Source organism: Rhinichthys klamathensis, unplaced genomic scaffold (genome assembly GCF_029890125.1).
Source record: "Rhinichthys klamathensis goyatoka isolate OS25496 unplaced genomic scaffold, OSU_Roscu_1.1 h1tg000019l_1, whole genome shotgun sequence".
Taxonomy (NCBI): Eukaryota; Metazoa; Chordata; class Actinopteri; order Cypriniformes; family Leuciscidae; genus Rhinichthys; species Rhinichthys klamathensis.
The window spans coordinates 4,066,683-4,089,284 of NW_026606570.1; the positions used below are offsets into that span (position 1 = coordinate 4,066,683).

The following is a 22,602-nucleotide window of genomic DNA, read 5'->3' on the forward strand; positions in this document are numbered from 1 at the left end:
GTACACGTACACGTACACGTACACGCACACACACACACACACACACACACACACACACACACACACACACACACACACACACACACACACACACACACACACACACACACACGGAGAGTAGAGTTCATTAACAAATCCATATATTCACCTGCTATTTCATAAAAAAAAATTCTGATAGTCTTGTAAGCATCAAACAAACAAACAAAAAATTGTGTCTACTGAGAGTTACAACATAGTTGTAAACTTTCCAGCTGTAAGTGCAAATTAAAAACGATTTTTTTTGTGTGCAAATGTTTAATGAAAAATATACATTTCCTTTTCAGATCCAAATAAAATTCTAAAAATGACAATTCCAGTGAATTCCGGTTGATTGGGACACTTTTTCCAAGTCATCTCAATGGCAAAAAATGTCCCAATCACCCTGAACTTTGCTGTCTTTCACTTCCTACACTTCTCCTTCTTATCCTGTAGGTGGCAGCGTCCCCTTACAGCAGTTTTCCAGGGCGATCCATTTGGTGGTAAGTGTGCCGAAAGAGCGGCAGGCCTCAGCGTAGGCTGCCATAGAGCCGCACACCTGGGCCTTGCGGTGGTTGTAGCAGCCGTCCATGTAGCAGGACTGGTAGAAGGGGTGAGGGTCCAGCAGGCCATGGCAGGGCTGGAAGAAACCTTTCAAATCTGTGAGTTTCAGACAGTTGTCCTCCCCCTGGAGCTCTGACACTGCTGTATTATCACAGGACTGAGCCAGGGCCACATACTGTGTCTCATCACAACTATAGGCAAGAGTCAAGCAATAAAGGATAGAAAATGAGTGGCAACGAAAAGAGGACAAGATGACATTTATTAATAATTAGTGGTAAATAAATATAACAGCACAACTTTTTCTTGCTAACCTGTTCTGCATGCCGTTGGTTTTCCAGCTCTGAGCGAGCTCCAGTGAGCTGACGGCAGGTTTTCCACGAGAGGTGATATAATCATCATTAGGGTCCCCGTTAAAGTTCCCACACAGTCCACACACCTTGTTCTGCAGCCGTGGGCCCATCATAATGCTGAGGGTGTTGAATCGGTTATAACGCACCTGGATGTCCTGAGGAGTGTCAATCACTAGGAATCCTTCTGATGTGGATACTCGTGTCATTAGACCTGTGACAAAAGGTACGGACACGGGCGTACCATTTACCTAAGTTAAAAGAGAAAAACACTCAGCATTTAGCTTGGAAACATCTAACGTAGCATTATATTATAATTTCATAGTCAACCTATAAAAAAAGGCACAAAAAAATCTCACAACAACTCATCCTCTAAGGCATACCGTAGTTTACTACCTGTAGAGTGTAGTTACAACCCTGATCAAACTCAACTGCCTTTCCACCTTGTTTTGTAACATGGAAGTAAACTTTTTTTAGTGAATGTGCAAGACTTCCGATTCATTAGCGGCTATAGGTAAATAACAAGAAGAATAACAAAGTGCAGTAAACTGTAAAACAATTTGTGCTACAGTGTTTATATTTATGTCAATACATGAAATATTATAGTAAGAAATACTGTTATAAAAAAAAAAAGCTGTTTTGTACAGATAAAATAACTGGAAGCGGATGACACCAGAAGCCAGACACATTCAATTTAAAATGGCTGCGCCAGCTCTTACGTTAAAATTAAGATGGATAACGTTTTAGTAATCCTAAAGACCATGATTAGCTTGTTCAGGTGTGTTTTATTAGGGTTGGAGCTCTGTTCTAAAGTATCATTTTAAAATACCTGTTTTATTTTTCTTTAAATTCTCCTAGGAAATAGTAAACCACTTCACCTGAGTGATTTCCTGTCCCATACTGTACATCATGTGCAGTACATTTTTTGTGTTCCTACCTTGACCGTGTTTCCCGAGATGAGAATGTTCTCCTCGTTGATGTAGAGGTAAGCATGGGAGATGGTGGTTAGGTTGGGTGTACTCCACTTGTCAAAATTGGCAATGAGCTGAAAAGATAACTCGGGCAGCTTGTGACAGATAGTTGAAAGAACAAAGGAGCATGAGGCAGGTAAACGAAGAGAGGCACCATCGAAAGTACGGAAGACGCCACCCCCTGATGCCACACAGAGCTGGTTACGTCGGGCAAAGCATCCTCGCACACCATGACGTAGAACGCATTCCTCCTCTGATTTACATCGCCTTGGGTCACACTGAATCAGATTCCGTCCAATACACTGACAGCGTTTAGTGCAGTCACTGTTCCAGAACAATTGCTTAGGCTGAGAGACAGAGTAAATAGATCAGAAACAAGTAAAACATTTATTGGTTTTGTATCCAACAAAAAGCAAAAGAGCAATGCTAGGTTTTTTCTTTTGTACATTTCTGAAAAACATGTAAGTTTAGGCTACCCATACAAAAGTTGACACCACAGTGCTTGGATATAGTGTCTGGTTGCTAAGGTATACTAAATTCAGTGTCTTAAATTCACTGTTATATGCAGTATGATCGATTAATAATAAAATTCCAAATTATTATTTATTTCTTGATATAAGAAAAGATGATAAAATTAAAAAAAATTTTTTAGCTTGAACATGAAAAAATGGCAATGTAACAACAAAATATTTTGACAAAAACAGGTTTTGATGTCTTATGTAAATTTGCTTCTCAGATAAAATGATTGGATACTGTGCAAAAGGATCAAGTGATGTGAACCTGGACGGAGCATGTACAGCGAGTGTTTGATCAGACCACGCCCCCCTTTCTGACATGTTGCGACATGCCCTGGCTTGCAGAGAACGGCATTCAGTTTAGTTTCAGTTTCTAAGTTAAAGGGCATATTGCAGGTTAGAGGACCCAACGAGTATAGAAAAATAATGTAGGAACTAGATTTTCTTTAAAATATACTTATAAATACGCTACAGAAGCTTCTGGAGTCGTTTCTGTGAGAAAATTTTACTTCCGCGTCTGAAAATGGGCGTGGCGGGCGTGACGTAACGGGCGGGAGAGCGGTCGATTCAAACAACAGGAAAACAATGGATCGCAATGACATTTCGGACGCTGAGGAAGTACTTACTCGTATGACGGACCACAGCCATACAATTATGAGCCTGTTATGAGCCTGCTATGCTGCCGAGAGAGCAGGACAGGCCAGGACTAATGTCAGACAGAACGGTCAGAGACACCATGAGTTGTGGTGTGAGAACCAGTGGAGAACAGGACAGGTGTCTTGGTGAGAGACGACGTGCTTATATAGATATACACGTTCGCTAACGATATACACTGTGCTCACAATATTGTACAGATTATTACCATCGTATATCAGGCCAGCAGACATTAGTATTTTTAGGGTAGATTTATACTATTAAATGTATAAAAACTATACTTGAGTATATTTCTATTGTACTAAAAACATACCCAAGTACATTTTAATACATATTTTTCACCTGGGTTATAACATAAACAGAAAATTAAAGATTTGAATATTTAAACAACCTGAGTAATTTTGTTTTTCAATTACAAGTTGCATCTATTTAGTGCATGACTACCTATATCACACTATTTCATGCCATTGGTACAGTATTAGACGATCAATATTCTTGCTTCGGCATCCCATGTTGAACTCCATCATATCGCCAGGATGATAATCCTCCGATCTGAAGTGAACGCTACACACGACCGCGAAGCCGATGCGGAAGAGAAATCCCGTCTGTTCACCTGCACAAACCGCACGAGGCACGAAAGATATACAACACCGTCCCTTTTCTTGTTATGGAAACCTGTGGACTCGATTTCCTGACAGGCCGGAGTTTTTGCAACCTCCACAAACAATAATTTACCATGACGATGATAAATTAAAATACAAAAACTACCGAAAACACACTGACTCACGGCCGCTCTCACTGAATGCCAGCCTACTCTGCACTGAGCTGAGGGCGGCGGCTCCCTAGCGTGACGTAAAATGACGCGATTTTGAAAAAAAAGCCGTTTTTACGAGCAGTCCAAGAAACGCTCACTTTATCTACTAAATTAGTGCCCTTATGTCGTTTTAAAACATTTTAAATCCTGCATTAACTTTTCATATGGTATTTTCATACAAGGTTATATATTAATTTAGATTCTTTTTTTTACCTGCAATATGCTCTTTAAAGGTGACCTATAATTAAAATTGAATTTACCTTGGTATAGTCAAATAACAAGAGTTCAGTGCATGGACATGACATAGAGTGAATCTCAAACTGGACTGTTTTCGCGTTCTCATTTAATTCACGTTTATGAAAAACACCCCTGAAAAACGGTCGGTTCTCCACACAATACCGACTGTGACGCAATAGTCGGGATCATTAATATGTACGCCTCCAAATATTTGCATAATGCCAGCCCTCAATGCCAGGCGGAACTGCGCAGCCGAAGCATGGCATTTGCTCAGTGTGGATGTACACATGAACACAAAAGTATTTTTTAGTTCCTTCATCTGAGCCTTCTGAAGAAACAATGGGTTAATTTTATTTTCTCTGGAAATTTCCAAACATTTCACCGACTGTTTCCTCAACTTGGGCCAATACAGAGCTGGCCTCGGATCGAGCTACCAAGCAACACTTTCTGATGTGTAATTGTTCAAGTTCAGACAGGTAATCTTTCTCTCAAAATCGTTCAATACTGTTTATGCATCAGTAAGTCAAGCCAGTGACTAAAATATCAGCTTCACATCGTTTCTTTTAGTAGGATGAAAATAATCGTATTTAAATTGTGAACAAATTATATACAGAAAGCGATCAAAGAACAATCTTTCCACACAGCGCAAGTTTATCTGGACACTTGCCAAACTCGTTATGAAATCAATGACGCACGTTACTGCACAACGAAGCTCTTACTGTATTTACATCATCGTGTTTGCATTGGTGAAAGCAGAGAGAGTGCAGAAACTGCTTTGCAATGATAAGATCTTCATTCTCGCGATCAACACACTGTCATCTGCTCAATGCTCATCACAGCAACATTTTATGTGATGGGAATAGATCTAAATACTTTAAAAACATCTCACGATTCGTTAATCTCGATAGCTGTTATAGTAAAAACGTATAATAGCAGTAGTAAAAGTATTCGGGAGAGAGTTTCACATGTAATGCGTAGCTATTTCATATGCAAGCATGTCAGCCAATCACAGCAGTGGCCGCGGTTACACTGAATCCCACAGCAGACACGCCCCTTCAAACAGAGTGTTCAAATCAGAGGCTAAAAGCAGGCTGGGAAAAATGCCATTTATTTCTAAATTATGATTATTTTTTATCTAAAAAACATACTAACATTATAAGTGTAACCCAGGAAACATTATATAAAAAAAAAACAAAAAAACATTCTAGGGCACCTTTAAGCTTCTGGTTGTGTTCGTGTGCGTCAGTGACCACAAGTAAGTTACAATTATATTATATAGACAAGTTAATATAATATTAGTTATTTATGGTCGAGCTTACAGTTAGTGACAGCCTTTATCTCTGTTGTATGTGTAGCTTGTATGGCATTCTTATTGTAGTTCACATTTCAGGACATGTTTAGCACTGTTTATTTAAATGACTAGGGAGAGTATTAGCCTCAATTGTGTTATGTTAGTTAACGTCAATGTTTATTTCTTTTTCTTTAGAACCACACCTACACTGTAAAGTATATACTAAATAGTGCCTGTGCATATGTATTTCAAAGTATACATTAAACCTTTCAACAAGTATTCCTGCCTTCCGTGTCCTGACTAGACACCCCATATTGGTGACTAATTTTCATAACCAGTAGAGCCCCATTACAATTTATGGTCCTTCGAGCCAGATAAACAGTCAATGATATGGCAACCAGTAAAGAAGGAATCAGCCTCCCTGTTTCACCTGTGCGCCCCAAACGCTCAGTGCAACGCCCAAGATATCTGGATGATTTCTTAGTCGAATATACAGACCAGCATAGCTTAGCGCAGATGCACAGGCACGAAGAGGAAAGGAAGCTACTCAGTCCTGCTAAAAGCATATCCTCAATGACACAATGCAGAATGCAAATGAAGCTATTGTTCATCAGGCTTTGGAGACAGCGCGGCATTAGAGTGAACAAACAGAGCTTTTGGAGTTTTTCCTGCAGCACCATTCCCCTCAGACCTCAGCTCAGTGGTCAAGGAGGTCATCACGACATCAGACCCCAGTACGCCAACTCTACCCAGACAGAGGAGGTGAACCACAGCCTTCCCCAGCCGTTGCTCCCCACCATCACAGAACTGAGGATCAGCCAAGCGTAACTGCAGACCTTACCCATCAGCTAGAACAAATGACACTTCCTCCGCCTCTTAGCCGAGTCATTCAACCCCCTAAGCACACGCTCGATCCACGCTATGACATTCAGGCTATCAAGCAGGATACTGAACATTATCCACCAGCTCACCTTCAGCCCAGCCATTCCAAAGGATATAAACATTCAGTAGACTTTTTAAGAAATGTCTCATCAGATAGCTCACTCTTGTCCTACCCCATTTCAGGTAATTGTAAGCCCAACGCAGGCAGCCAGCACAAGGAAAGTAGAGAGCCTCAGTTGGGAAATCCACATCTGGTGCCACCTGAGCCTCATATCTATCTCCCACATGTGGCTCCTCCCAGATCGCTACATGTAAATCCAGCTATTGATCAGATGATGCCTCTACCCGTGCACCAGTCAATACATCAGCCTCCTTATGTACCCCAACCCTTCTACCAAGGAAACCCAGCGATGTTGGCCCATTATCCCTCCACCGGGTATCAGCATACACCCCTCAATATAGAAGGCCCAACTTTTCCTGACTTCACCAAGGAAGATAGAGCTCAATATGTGGAGCTTCGCCTTTCCCTTAGCATTCTCCTTCATCCTTCTCAGTCCGAGCATTACAAGTATGCCATATTGCTGAAGCATGTCAAGGTGACACAAGCACATCGCCTTGTGTTAGCTCATGCAGAGTCTAATATGCCCTACTCTGAAGCTCTGAAAGCACTGGATGAACGCTATGGACGTCCATATCAGTTTGTGCTGAAGGAGATAGAGGACATGGAACGCCTACCTCCCATCCGAGATGATAGGGCTCTCGACGAGTTCTCCATCAGAGTGCAGTCGCTTGTCGGGATGCTGAAAGCTCTCAGAGGTGAAGGCCATGAAGAACTCCACTGTGGCTCAAATGTGAAGCGCCTTCTAAGCAGGCTCCCCAAGCACCAGCAGGAGCGATTTCGTCGTCAACAGTATAGGAAGGACCCTGATAAATTGAAGCTAACGCTCACTGACTTTTTAGAGTGGCTGAAGGCAGAAGTCAGATGCCTGGACATTAAGCCCTCACTTCAAGCTCACAGTGAGAGGGACAGGAGAGAATTCAAGCAGCAGAAGTCCAAGGTTAAGATCACTACTGTTATGCATGGGACAGGCAGTTCCAGTAACCATCCATCCGACACGCCCTCCCAAGCAGCTCATTCTTTCCGAACCCAAGTGAAGGGTAAGATATACGGCCCTTACTGCAAGGCAGAACACTACCTCAGCCAATGTGAGAGTTTTGCTAAGCTTACCAAAGCAGAGATGGTGGACTGGATTAAAGTCAAGAGAAGGTGCTGGAGATGCGGACGTTCTCACCTAGCCTCTACCTGTGACCTCAAGAAACCGTGTCGCCTTTGTAAGTCTAAGCACCTTTCTGTTCTACATGAGGTCAACCAGAGGAGTGAGAACGAGCCCACCATCATGTCGACAGCAGAGACTCATTACCTGGATCAGCCAAATAGATATAGCCAGGTGCTGTTAAAGATTGTTGGAGTCAATTTGCAATACCAGGATAAAGTGCTCGACACTTATGCAGAATTGGATGATGGCTCTGAGAGAACCATCCTGCTTTCATCTGCAGCAAACTGTTTACATCGAATTGTTAAAGTGTGTTCCAGAATTATTGGACACCCCCTGAGAGCTCTGCCCATCTTATGTGAACAGCGAACCTTGAAGACTGCCTGTAGGATCATTCGTGATCCATCACATGCTATGTATTTTTATTTTTTATTTTATTTTTTATCTATTTATTTATTTTCTATTAATGATGTACTGTGTGTAGTTGAATATATGCTATTCCTTGTGTCATTTAAATTGCCCCTTGGGGATGAATAAAGTGATTTGAATTGAATTGAATTGAGCACGACGCCTGGGAGTACAGGGTCAAGCAGAAGACCTCACACTCCGTACTATCCGCCAAGACATCAAGATAATGTCAGGCTCACGTGTGTCATTTACGATTACTCCAGCTTCCCAACCAACAAAGAGGTTCTCCATTCAAGGCGCATTCACAGGTGAACACTTAGGCCTTTCTCAGTACAGCTACCCAGTTACCCAGCTCCAGAGAAGATATCGGCATCTACGAGGTCTGGCAATCCCACCCATCGATGGAGCTCAGCCAACCCTCCTGATTGGATCGGATAATGCTGATCTGATTGTTCCGATTGAGCCAGTGCATTTAGGTCCCCCTGGTGGTCCTGCAGCAGTAAAGACTAATCTCGGTTGGACACTCCAGGGCCCAACAAAATACCTGCAGCAACAGCTTCCCACCACACAGTGTTTGTTCACCACAGTTTCCTCCCCTTCCGTTGAGCTGTTCAGTCAAGTTGAACGGTTGTGGCAGTTAGATACACTGCCTTTCAAAAGTGAGAGGTTGGTGACCAGATCCAGACAGGACAAGTACTCAGTGGACCTATTAGAGGCCGAGACCATCCGTGTAGAAGTAAACGGAGTGCATCGGTACGCTACACCCCTTCTACGAGTCCCAAACATGCCCAAGCTGCAAGTTTCAAAGGAAGTTGTGATGAAGAACCTGCGAAACACAGAGAAGAGGTTAGTCAAAGACCCACTGCGTGCATCTACCTACCAGGAGGATATCAAGAAACTGGAGATTGCTGGGTACGTCACCAAGATTGACTCCTGCGAGGCGGACTCATCAGAGGAGTCTTGGTTTCTGCCCCACCACATGGTCAGGCACAATGGCAAGGAACGGATTGTTTTTAACTGCAGCTTCCAGCTTGGCAGACAAAGTCTGAATAACTACCTCCTTCCTGGTCCAGCCTTGGGACCCTCACGCCTTGGAGTCCTCCTACGATTCAGAGAGCATCGAGTCACAGTAAGTGGAGACATTAAAGGGATGTTTCACCAGGTCCACCTGCTGGACAGAGACAAGCCCTTGTTGAGGTTCCTTTGGAGGGATCTGAAGACGGACGAACAACCATCAGTGTACCAGTGGGAGGTCTTGCCATTCGGGACGACGTGCAGTCCCTGCTGCGCGATCTTTAATCTCCAAAAACACGTCAATGAGTCAAGTCAACCAGGGGAAAATGTCCGCCACAGTGTAGAACAGTGTTTCTACGCCGATAACTGCCTGCAGAGTTTACCCACTGTAGTAGAAGCAAGTAACCTTGTGATGAGGCTTAGAACCCTTCTAGCTGCAGGTGGCTTCGAAATTCGCCAGTGGGCCAGTAACCAGCCAGAGGTGATTTGCAACCTGCCTAAGGAGGCCAAGTCTGATAGCAGTGAAAGATGGGTTTCTGAGATGCATGGTGAAGCTCAAGAAATGACGCTAGGCCTCAGTTGGCACTTCATGGAGGGCACACTCCATTACAGGCATCGCCCGGTTGCCCCAAGCCAGAGCACCATGCGAAATATCTATAAGATACTAGCAAGCCAGTATGATCCCCTAGGTCATATCCTGCCCTTCACCACAAGGGCCAAAGTTTTGGTCCAGAGACTGTGGGCCAAAGACCGTGACTGGGACGACCCAAACTTACCGGTGGACCTCCTGCAAGCCTGGACTATATGGGAAGAAGAGCTCCCTCAGCTCCCAACGGTCAGTCTCTCCCGGAGTTATTTCCCACTGGACGTGGATGTAAGTGCCATCACCCTCGAGCTTCACGTCTTTTGTGATGCATCAGAGTCCGCCTATGGGTCAGTTGCTTGCCTACGTGGTGAGGATCCTCAAGGCCAAGTCCATGCAGCCTTTGTGCTGGCACGTTCAAGAGTGGCACCGAAGAAACAACAGTCAATGCCACGGCTTGAGCTCTGTGCCGCCCTTACCGGAGCTCAGCTTGCCCAGATGATCCAGAGAGAGCTAACCCTTCAGGTGAGGGACACAGTGCTGTGGTCTGACTCTACCACAGTACTTACCTGGATACAGTCAGAGTCCTGCAGATACAAGGTATTTGTAGGGACTCGTGTATCTGAGATTCAGGAGCTGACGGATCACCGGTCATGGAGGTATGTGGACACACAGAATAACCCTGCAGATCCTATCACAAGAGGGATGACACTATCCAACCTAGCCAAGCCAAACCAGTTCAGCCAAGGTCCTGCCTTCCTCCGGCTACCACGTGAGAGTTGGCCAGCTACAAATTCTTTCGTGGAGGTCCCAGATGAAACAGAGATGAAGAGGTCTGCGTTCTGTGGATTCATGTCAGCCATTACTGCTCCAGAGATCCCAGCCGCTGAAGACTACTCTACCTTTGAAGATCTCCTTGAGGCAACAAGTAGGTCACTGCAAGGGGCGGTCTTCCAGACGAGCGCCCTCGGTGCAGATGACTACGGAGAAGCAGAACTCCGCATCCTTCAGAGAGCACAATATGATAGCTTTCCAGACGAAGTTAAGTGCCTGAAAACAGGGAAAGCACTTCCATCTAGCAGTCGGCTCTTGTCACTTGCTCCAGAGTACGACGTCTCTAGGGGCCTTATCCGAGTAGGTGGTAGGTTGCGCCGTTCTACTTGTCTGGAAGAAGATGTCGTACACCCAATTGTGCTAGAACCTAAGCACCATATTACCAAACTTATCATACGACAATATGATAAGTTACTCCATTCTGGATCAGAGAGGGTCTTCGCAGAGCTCCGACGCAAGTTTTGGATCCTCCAAGGCCGCGAAGCTGTGCGTCGTCATCAGAGATCCTGCACAGAGTGCCAGAAATGGAGAGCAAAGCCTGTTATTCCTAAGATGGCAGATCTGCCCCCTTGTCGTCTCCGCCTCCTGAAGCCTCCATTTTATTTAACAGGAGTAGATTGCTTTGGCCCATTCCAGGTCAAGCGAGGTCGGAGTACGGAAAAGAGATGGGGAATTGTTTTTAAGTGTATGACCACCAGGTGCATTCACCTAGATGTGCTGCCCAACATGGATACCGACTTGTTCCTCATGTCACTCAGAAGGTTCGTGGCTAGACGGGGAACTCCCTTCGAGCTTCTCTCTGACTGTGGGACCAACTTCCGCGGAGAGGCACACGAGCTCAAAGCAAGTTTTGAGGCCATGTGCGAAGAGCTGCAAACCAAGTTGGCTAAGCACCAGATCCGTTTCCAGTTCAATCCACCAAATGCACCTCACTTTGGTGGAGCCTGGGAGCGGGAAGTCAGATCCATTAAGGCTGCACTCTGTCACTCTGGGAGCACAGACAGTGACCGAAGAAGTCATGCAGACAGTTCTGATTGAGGTAGAAGGAATCCTCAACTCCAAGCCACTGGGCTACGTGTCGACAGATGTAGCCGATGCAGATCCCGTAACTCCCAACTACCTCCTCATGGGGCGGCCTGATTCTTCGCTTCCTCAAGTAGTGTACCCTGAGTCTGAGATTCTCAGTCGGAGAAGATCGCGGCACAGTCAGGTGTTAGCTGACCAGTTTTGGACCCATTTCATACGGAGCTACTTACCTTTCTTGCAGTCAAGGCAGAAATGGGTAAAGGACACAGAGAATCTCACTGTTGGTACAGTGGTGATGGTAATTGACCAAAGGTTACCTCGTGCATTGTGGCCCATGGGACGAGTCACGAAGACCATTAGGAGTGTCTATGGTAAAGTGAGGACTGCTGAGGTGCAGGTGGAAGAGAGAACCTACACCAGACCGGTGGCCAAGCTCATTGAGCTGCCGGCCATCCCGGATAATGCTCCCGACAACAGCTCCTGTGGATAGTTGAGCCTTTCCAGGAGATAATTCACACCGTGAATTATGGGGCGGCTGTGCAAAAGGATCAAGTGATGTGAACCTGGACAGAGCATGTACAGCGAGTGTCCGATCAGACCACGCCCCCTTTTCTGACATGTTGCGACATGCCCTGGCTTGCAGAGAACGGCATTCAGTTTAGTTTCAGTTTCTAAGTTAAGCTTCTGGTTTTGTTCGTGTGCGTCAGTGACCACAAGTAAGTTACAGATACAGTAACTGATTAAGAATATTTATATATAATATTAGAGCTGTCAACGTTAACGCGTTGCATGTGATAAATTAAAAATCTTTAACACCTTAAAACAATTTAACGCGAATAAATTACTGAAGTTTAATTAATGTAATTTATGGCACGCAGTTAAATTATCTTAGAAATCGGGAGTTCTCTTACGAGAGGTTCTCTCGTACTGCGTAATATCTTACGCTAGAGGAAAACCTCTTTTCCACGAGATATTGAAGCCAAAAATTATTAATTTTGAATTAATGTAAAACGCGTTGCGGCAGCATGCAGACATAGGCAAGACGGCTCGTGTGCCTATTGGCTGTCCTGTGGCAACTGCAGCAACCTATCGAGAGAGGCCCTTGGTGACGTCAGATCCAATGGGGGCACTTCGTGCCCACTACGTCACGTCCCGCCGAGACGGGCGTGGTCTGGGCCTATAAATACAGCTCGATGGGCTGATATAATCTGATTTTTCATCTCTTCAGCGAAGCTCACGCATCGCTGGATCCGGAGTGAGGAAGCCGCGCCGTCTGAGAAAAAGCTTTCTGTGGGACGAGCCTTTGCATCTGAAGCCGCTGGCCTTCATCTCGCCGCCTTCAGTCGCCGTACATGCTATGCTTTCCGGGGTTTATATCCTTTTACTCTGCCGAGTGTGTGTTCGCCGCTGCGACTCACACTCTCTCCATCTAAAAGAGCAGCGTCTTTTTAAAGATGCCTCGTTCCTGTGGCTCGTGCCGAGCCGCACTCAGCGACAGGGACCGCCATGTCATCTGCGTTTCCTGCCTGGGTAAGGATCATGCAGCTCTCGCGCTCGCTGACGGCGGCTGCCGTCATTGCGAGCTATTGCCCATGGTGACTCTGAGGACTCGCCTGGCATTTTTCTCAGAGTCTGCACTTCCGCCCGCTATAGTGCCGCGCCGTAAAAAGTGCCGTACTCAGCGGGTCCCTGAGCCTTCTCCAGCCCCGCGAAAGCTCGCCGGTTCGCCCGCCAGTTTCACCAGCTTCACTCGAGTCGCTCACCGACGGACAACGGCCGCCTTCCGCCGCCGCTTCCGCCATTGATGACGACGAGATAGCTGCATCTGTAGAGGAGGCCAGCTGCTCTATCCTGGCGTCGGACAGTGAGGTTTGGGCGAGCTCTGTGGACCTCCCCCCTCTGCCCGCGAGTCGTCAGGGAAACGGGCCAGCATCGAATCCGAACTGATGCGTCTGCTCTCACAGGCCGTGGCGAGCCTCCGATGGATGTTTCCTGCAAAGGGACCGCGCTCCACCGCCTTCTAGGTCCGCGCCTTTTCTTCCTGAACTTCATGAAGAAGTCGTGAAGTCTTGGAATGCCCCCTTCTCAGCCAGAATGCGTACCTCTGTCTCAGCAGCATTCTACGTGGTGGACGGTGCTAAAGACAGAGGATACCACTCTCTTCCTCCAGTAGAAGAAGCTGTAGCGGCCCATCTTTGCCCGCCCTCTGCTGGACGGCGAGCAAAGACGGCGCTACCTTCTAAAGCTTGCCGCACTACTTCCGCTATGCACAGCCGCGCTTATACCACCACTGGGCAGGCTGTATCGGCATTATACTCAATGGCTGTACTGCAGATCTTCCAAGCCGACCTTCTCCGAAAACTGGATGAGGAAGGACCGGAAGCTATCAGTGTCCCGGATTTCAGGAGCGCTACGGACCTGGCTCTTCGTGCCGCGAAATTTGCTGCACAGGCCATTGGGCGGAACATGGCTTCTCTCACCGTTGCTGAGAGACACCTATGGCTGACGTTATCTGAGATGCCGGACGCGGAGTGCTCCACGTTCCTCGATGCGCCCATCTGCCCTGCTGGCCTTTTTGGATCATCCGTCAAAGTTTTCGCGGATAGATTCGCTGAGGTTCAGAAGACGTCACAGGCTATGAAGCACTTCTTACCAAAGCGCTCTTGCTTCGCGGCAGATTGCCCAAAACAGCTGTCTGCTCGAAGCTCCCAGCCACAGCCTCCGCTTCACAGCGCCGTCAAGCCCGGGACCAGAGACCACGCTCTCGCTCTGCCGGCCGCCGCCCCCCTCCGTGTGGGCCCCGGCAAAAGATTGAGATAAAGCGCGGGGCCTCAAAGTCTTCCTAGCCCTCCTAGGAAAATGACGGTGTTTAAGTTTCGCCGCAGCCAGACTTCCACTGAAACTTTTCGCTCGTTCAGTTCCAGAAAATGCGACGGTTCCAGTGTATTTTGCAGTAAACAAGCCGGTACCACGGCCCGCTTGCCTGCACACAAATGACGTTTTTATGGCGACCCAGATAAATCACATAAAGAATGTAATTTCTGGTATTCCGGCCACAGCTGATGGTGTTATGAGTGTAATAAAAATGCCCACAACCCAGTGTTCATTCCTACACACAAGCACAGCCCACCACAGTACAGGGCTCACACAAATAAAATCTTTGTGATTAAAAATTGTGCATTAAATGTAGTGAATGTGTCCACAACCCAGTGCCCACAAACACTACACACTGCATGTACCACGGTTTCTGTAAAAACGAAACCAACACACATACAGTCAGCTCAGGCCGACGGTGTTTTCAGTGCAGTAAATGTGTACTCTGTCCCGCACCCACATTCACTCACAGACATGTTAAGCCCCACAGGGTTTGCCCCGCTCGCTCGCTCTCAGCAGACTGCCATAAGGGAGTCGAGCATGGCCAGGCTGCCCGCCGTGATCCACACCAAAGCTCTCCTGTCGCCACTATGTTGCGGCCAGAGCCCAGATCTCATTCCACCCCTAGCTATTCATGCAAATGCGTGGGCAAAGCTTCCCGGGGTATCAGAATGGGTGCTGAACATTATAAAAAGAGGCTATTCGCTGCAGTTCGCTCGACATCTCCGCCGCTACCTGGCGCGGGTCGAAACTACGGTAAAAACCGAAGTAGCCCATCTACTTCGAGCCGAAATAGCGAAACTATTGAGCAAAGGGGCCATAGAGCCTTTATCTCAAGCTCAGAGCGAAGGGGGTCTATACAGCAGATATTTTCTGGTACCGAAAAAAGACCCTCTCAGACCCATTCTAGATCTAAGATAGCTGAACAAAGTGCTTGTGAAACGCCAGTTCAGAATGCTCACAACCAGGAAAATCCTCGTGCAGATTTGCCAAGAGGACTGGTTTATGTCAATAGATCTGAAGGACGCGTATTTCCAAATACAAATAGCGTCACGTCACAAGCAATTCTTGAGATTCGCCTTCGAGGGCCAGGCATATCAATACACAGTCCTACCGTTCGGCCTGTCCCTAGCACCCCGTACATTTACAATGTGCATGGACGCGGCTCTCCCACCCCTGAAACTTCGGGGCATGTAGAGTTTTGAACTACTTGGACAATTGGCTGATTCTAGCTCGATCACACTCAGAGCTCATAGAACACAGGACCATATTACTCGAACATCTCGAGAATCTAGGTCTCAAAGTCAATTGGGCGAAAAGTTAGCTGTCTCCCAGTCAGAGAATATCTTTTCTGGGCACAGAACTGGACTCGCTGTCTATGACAGTGCGACTGTCGCCAGAGCGTAGACTGAACATTCAGCGCATCACGAAATCCTTCCGCTGCGGCACTATAGTCCCGCTCAAAAGGTTTCAGAAAATGCTGGGTCTCAAAGCCTCAGCATCATCAGTACTCCAGTTGGGTCTGCTTCGCATGCGCCCACTGCAGTTATGGCTAAAAGCCCGAGTACCACCTCGGGCATGGGCCTCCGGTCTGTTTCGCCTCAAGGTCGATCAGAAATGCGTCACAGCTCTGAAACCTTGGATAGCAATCGACTGGTATCAGTCAGGTGTGAACCTGGGGACTTCCTCGAGTATGAAAGTGGTGTCCACGGATGCCTCCACCTCGGGATGGGGAGCGCTGCTCGAGGGCAGACCGTTCTTTGGCCAGTGGTCAGAACGGGAGAAGCTACCCTAGACATAAACTGTCTGGAAATGATGGCAGTCGACAACGCGCTGAGGCGTTTTTGTCCTCAGATAAAAAATCACCACGTCCTGGTCCGCTCGGACAACATGTCAGTGGTGGCCTATATAAATCGCCAGGGTGGCGTCAGGTCCCGAAACCTTTACAGGCTGACGGAACGCCTCCTGGTCTGGGCTCAGCACAATCTGCGCTCATTGAGAGCAACACATGTGCCTGGTCACCTGAATTTGGGACCAGACAGACTGTCCAGAAACAATGTTCCAGCAGGAGAATGGTCTCTGCACCCGCAGACGGTCCTACTGCTGTGGGAGACATTCGGCAGAGCGCAGGTAGACCTGTTTGCGTCCCAAGAGAACGCTCACTGTCCGAAGTTTTTCTCCAAGAGCAGGGATGCGCTGACCCACGTCTGGCCCCGCTGCCCACTCTATGCTTTTACCCCCGTCTCGCTCCTGCCTCAGGTATTGGAACTAATCAGGGAAAACGGATGCTCAGTGCTACTTGTGGCTCCGCTCTGGAAAAACCAGGCTTGGTTCCCAGTTCTGATGCAGCTGACAAGCACTGCCCCATGGCCAATACCGATGAGGAAAGACCTCCTCTCTCAGGCCAAGGGCTCGATTTGGCATCCTCGCCTACATGCATGGGCCATCAACGGGTACCCGCTAACCTCCCGGACGACTCTATTCCTCAAAATGGTCTGTTTTCTGGCTGGTGCAAAGCTCAAGGCTTTTCACCCCTAGACTGCGGGGTCACGGAAGTTCTCTCCTTCCTTCAAGAGCTACTGGATAAGGGCAGAACCCAATCCACGCTCAAGGTTTATGTGGCGGCCATAGCAGTGTTTACTAAACCAGTGACTGGCCAGTCACTGGGGAAGAGCGATCTGGTCATCCGCTTCCTTAAGGGAGCTAAGAGGCTGAATCCTCCCAGACCCCCTTTAGTTCCCATGTGGGACCTTTCTACGGTTTTGGAAGCCATGAAAGGTACCCTGTTCGAGCCAATCCATTTATCAGACATGAAACATTTGTCGTTCAAGACAGTGTTTCTTATGGCTCTTGCTTCAGTGAAGCGCATAGGGGACTTACAAGCGCTCTCAGTAAGCGTGACGTGTATGGAATTCGGGCCAAATGACTCGAAAGTCATACTCAAACCAAGACACGGATACGTGCCTAAATCCCTCAACACACCGTTCAGGGCCCAAGTTATTTCCCTGTGTGCCCTGCCGGTTTACAACGAGGAAAAGGACGCGAGCCTCCTTTAAGGGCATTAAGAGCTTATGTGTCTCGCTCGTCTGTTTTCAGACAGACTGAGCAGCTCTTCGTTTCGTTCAGCGGGCGTGCTTAGGGACTAGCCGCATTGAAACAGAGCCTCTGGCATACACTTCTAAAGGCTTACAGTGTCCTTTGGGTGTCAGAGCGCACTCCACAAGAGGCATGGCCTCGTCGTGGGCTTGGTCTAGCGGGATTACCTTGCAGGATATCTGCATGGCAGCAGGCTGGGCCTCCCCGTCTACATTTATAAGGTTTTATAACCTAGAGGTTCCCGCCTTACAGGCTAAACTACTTTCGGTCTAAAGATCAGTACTGTCTGCTCCGTTGCTTCGGTTCAGAATACTGAAACCGCTTGAGCACAGCTCGCTGATCGAACCCCCCCCCAAAAAAACTCAATGGGCGATAAGTAAGACCCATACCTTTACCCAGTTCAGGCCGAACATTTTCACCCTGACTGTGTGGAACACTGTTGATGTGATTAGCTCCCTTAGGGTGCTACTTATTGGGAATGACGCTTCTAGCCTCTCTTCTCAGACTCTCTGTGAGTCCCTGGTGATTATGCACTATATGAGCCCCGGGCACCTGCCCTTGGGACTTTGGTGTTGGATCCCAGCACGCACAGCGTTTTACATTGTGCTCCCCTAGCATAAGATATTACGCAGTATGAGAAAACCTCTCGTAAGAGAACGTATTTGGTTACTAACGTAACCTCGGTTCTCTCTAGAAGAGGGAACGAGTACTGCATATCTTTGCCGTACCTGCAACATGCTCTGGTTCGTTTCGGCGATGAAAAACCAGATTATATCAGGCCATCGAGCTGTATTTATAGGCCCAGGCCACGCCCGTCTCGGCAGGACGTGACGTAGTGGGCGCGAAGCGCCCCCATCGGATCTGACGTCACCAAGGGCCTCTCTCGATAGGCTGCTGCAGTTGCCGCAGGACAGCCAATAGGCACGCGAGCCGTCTTGCCTATGTCTGCATGCTGCCGCAACGCGTTTTACATTAATTCAAAATTAAGGATAATTTTTGGCTTCAATATCTCGTGGAAAAAAGGTTTTCCCCTAGCGTAAGATATTACGCAGTACTCGTTCCCTCTTCTAGAGAGAACCGAGCTTATGTTAGTAACCGAGTACGTTTATCACACTGAGCATATACAATAGCTCAAGCACCTGTAACCCTGGTATGGTGCTTGTTAAATGTACAACATGTATGAATGTACATTTAAATAGTTTATTAATCATTTACTTAAAGTTTCTAAGTGATTTTATGAACCACTGACAACTCCTAAATAACTGGTTTGTAAATAAAGCAATACTTCATTTAGAAATTAGAAATTGATCATTAATAAAGAATGAAAATACAATTATTAATCACATTATAGATATGCTTATAAATCAAGAATAAAGCATTTATAGCTGTATTTATAAACTGCTTATTAATGCTTTATAAATGACGAATTAACTGTTTATTAATGCTTAGCTAATGATTAATAGCGTGCAGTTATTATAAAGTGTTACCAAAAAATGTCCTGGCTCTTCCAAGCTTTATAATGGCAGTGAATGGGGGTCGATATTTTGAAGCCCCAAAACGTGCATCCATCCAGTACTCCACACGACTCTTTGGGGTTAATAAAGGCCTTCTGAAGTGAAGCGATGCATTTGTGTAAGAAAAATATCTACATTTAAAACTTTATAAACTAAAATAACTAGCTTCCGACAGACGACACATCAATTTATGACGAAAGAGTAACCCCTGACCTGACGCATGACGTATTGACGAACGTGGAAGCGCAGAGGATAGAGCAAAACAAAACACTGGTCTAAAACCGATATAAGAGAAGAGGAGCTTGAGTTTGTTGCCCAGCCCTATTTGTTTCGAACCGCGAGAGGCATCAAAGCTTACGCTACTACATCACGTCAGGGGTTACTCTTTTGGTGCAAGTCGACTTGCGTAGGCCGGAAGCTGGAAGCTAGTTATTTTAGTTTATAAAGTTTTAAATATGGATATTTTTCATACAAAAACCCATAGCTTTGCTTCAGAAGGCCTTTATTAACCCCCTGGAACCATATGGATTACTTTTATGATGGATGGATGCATTTTTTTTGCTTCAAAATCAGGACCGCCACTCACTACCGCTGTGAAGCTTGGAAGAGCAATGATATTTATTAATATAACTCTGATTGTGTTCATCCGAAAGAAGATAGTCATATACACCTAGGATGGCTTGAGGGGTGAGTAAATCACGGGATCATTTTTATTTTTGGGTGAACTATCCCTTTAAGACCTAAACTCAGGGAAAGTTTTCAGTTCAATCCTCCAGTAAGCAAATTAATTTAATCAGTCAAAAGTAGCGCTAATGTAAAGAAAACCAGGCTGCTTACATCACAGATGGCAGAGAGAATAGTCACTCACATAGCGTTTTCAGTGAATTATTCATTCCAGTGTGTGTTTCGCTTTAGAACACCAGCTCTGTCATATTCTGTGATTGTTTCTGAAGAGCGCAAGCCCTCACACATCGCACTGTGTGAACTATAGACTGAACGGAACGTCAAAACACCCTACCGTTGTATGGCCAGATCATACACAAACTATGTTTTAGCTGGATAAAGTAAACCAGCAGTTGTTTTTTTTTCCATGGATGCTTTGGTGTGCATAAATGTGTGAACTTTATGGACTGCTTGTATCATTTGGTTATTTGGTGTCCTTTTTTGGAAAGACACCAACATTTACCTTGAAAAAAGCTAGCAGAAAATACAGTTTTGTGAGAATCACCCTTCAATCTGATGGTTTAATTTGTTGGACATAATGAACGTGTTAAACAAGATCTTGTAATGTGGCAATATTTTTAAGAGATGTTTGTCCTTCATGTCTGACAAGCAAAACAAATTGATTTGTTCTGTACAGTTATCATACAGCTCCATGCTGTGTATTGGCTTTGTCCAATTCTGTGACATGCTGACTCACCTCATAGTATTTACCATCCGTGTAGCATCCACAGTTCTGACTGAGGATACAGCTCTTGCCGTTAAGCACATAGCCCTGGTCACACTGGCACCCTTCAACACAGTACTGGTTACAGTCTCTCTGTCCACGTGCAGGGGCACATTGCGGCTGGCACACCATCACACAGCTGGAATAGTGGCTGTTCACAGGGCACGACAGCACTGGGCACACACACAGAGGGGGCAAAACAAGAGGAGTTCATTGGACGGGTGAGTTTCTCGAGAAGTAAAGGGGAAGATGTATTGTATTTCTCTGTAAAAGGCTTATATGAATGTGTGGCATTCACAGGGCCTTGATTGTGATAAAATGTCCTCTAGTTTCTATGTTGGCAAAACAAAACATATGTAAAGTAAGCCATGGTTTGTGGTTAGACAGCATAACGCCAGGCATTAAGGGGTTTCTGAATAGCATTTTCATGTGCAAACAACATTTGCATCTAATTGCATAAAAATGACTTAATAGTTTAATAGCAGCCTCATAAATGTTACTAAAATTCTAAATGTTTACATTTTCTGAAGAAAATATGCATGGTGCTCTCCCATAATGTGATATGTAATTGCTAAGACATTCTGAGTGATTTTCTGAATGTTTCTATACAGTTGCATTTTGGCTGGTTAAGTGGATGCTTACTGGTCCAAGTCAAAGAGCCCACCCCCATGTATCTATGGTATTCTAGTCTCTGGAAATGGCTCTAGTCCTTCCTTCAATTTAAGTATGTTTTTTTAATCATTCATCAGGTGAAAGTCTGACCATTTAGAAAAGTAACAGCACACCTCTTCTTAATGAGCCAAAAGTTTTATTGTAGAACATACCCCTAACCTCAAATATGAGCTATAATAATTGTGATGCTTGTCTTAGCAAGCACCACTAAATTTAATGCATAACAAGATTGTGACAAGAACTACAAGACATATTTCTTACCACAGGGTGTGGAATTTCTCCAGTCAGTGACAGATACTCCTTGTGTCTGACAGGTACTTGCATAAATCTGTAGCCAATTACATATTGTCTCTCTCGCACCTTGATCCAAACATGTATCCTGCAGACAGCTCTGATAGAAGTAGGCTGGAGCCACTTTGCTGTGACAGCGTGCAAACACACCTCCACGGTCTATAATAAGTCCACATAATCTCACCGCCTCAGGTTCGACATAAACATACAACCCTTCAGCGAGATGAAAACGGTTTCCTGGGCTACCGTTATCCATGTCAGTGTTACCAACAGCATCCGTTACTTGGGCGGGGACCTCAGCAGCCAGGTCCCTCTCAACCAATCCACAGCGGGGGCAAGAATCCCCGCAACCCACTTGGCAGAAGGTGTCACGGTCTGCCCATGCCATACCCCATTCGCTGACACTTAGAGTGGGACCAGAAATGGGCATTCCTTGGCAGAGCCCACAGGTGGCATTAAAGAGACTGCGAGGAAGAGTGAGGAGCAGTAAAGTATTCCAGTCAAAAGCCACCTGTAGAGATATTATAAACCAGCTTACACATTGGATAATATAAATGTGTTTTACAAGTAAAAAGAGGTTTGCGATATTTATTTTGGTTTGTACTTTACCTTCAGTCCAAAGTCTGTCTCCACAAGTAACTGCAGACCAAGTGTGTAGATGTTAACTTTCCCTGGACCGAGTTTTATAGGCAGATACATGCGCTCTTTATTCACCTAAAAGCAAAAAAAAAAAACTTTTTTTTTTATTAATATTTATCAAATCCTTTTGGTACATGATTCATCGCTTTCTGCATCTCTTTTTCATCTTCTATCTATACTTAGCATAGTTCAAAGCAGGGGCGGACTGGCCATCTGTGTGATCTGGAGTATCACAGAACGGCCGGTACTCAAGGACGGCCGGCGGGCCGGCCCACCACCGCCACACACGCAGTCATAACCTGTTTTTTCCCCCCACTAATCTGTTTCACACTCCAGTACTGTAGGTGGCAGCAATGCACCTTTAAGTTGGATGCCAGCGCGGAGCATTATCAGCTCGGCCCAAAAAAACGGCCGAATCGCGGCCGAAGCAGCTGTGCGGACTGATCTCGATCACGCGAACATTATTACACAGAGTTGCGCGATCCACTGAGAAGCATTTCAATTCAGCGCAGAATTCTCTATCTCTATTATAAACCCACAGATGGCTGTGATTTAAGCTAGTTAAAAGCCAGATTAAACAGCGCTGATATTCTCAACATCTTGACGCAAAAAAACAGGTGAAACATTGTTCCAAGAACAA

General features: G+C 46.0%; 1 protein-coding gene across 2 annotated transcripts in view; it reads right to left on the reverse strand.

Moving 5' to 3' along the window:
* tecta (tectorin alpha) overlaps positions 1-22,602 on the reverse strand; it is a 48,108-nt gene that overhangs the window by 14,128 nt on the left and 11,378 nt on the right. For both annotated transcript variants that reach the window (XM_056236223.1, XM_056236233.1), the window contains exons 13-18: positions 21,933-22,037; positions 21,294-21,834; positions 20,334-20,533; positions 1,864-2,244; positions 891-1,177; positions 490-770 (exon numbers count right to left, since the gene is read on the reverse strand). In XM_056236223.1, the coding sequence (XP_056092198.1) occupies positions 490-770; positions 891-1,177; positions 1,864-2,244; positions 20,334-20,533; positions 21,294-21,834; positions 21,933-22,037 (1,795 nt within the window). The remainder of the gene's footprint in view (positions 1-489; positions 771-890; positions 1,178-1,863; positions 2,245-20,333; positions 20,534-21,293; positions 21,835-21,932; positions 22,038-22,602) is intronic.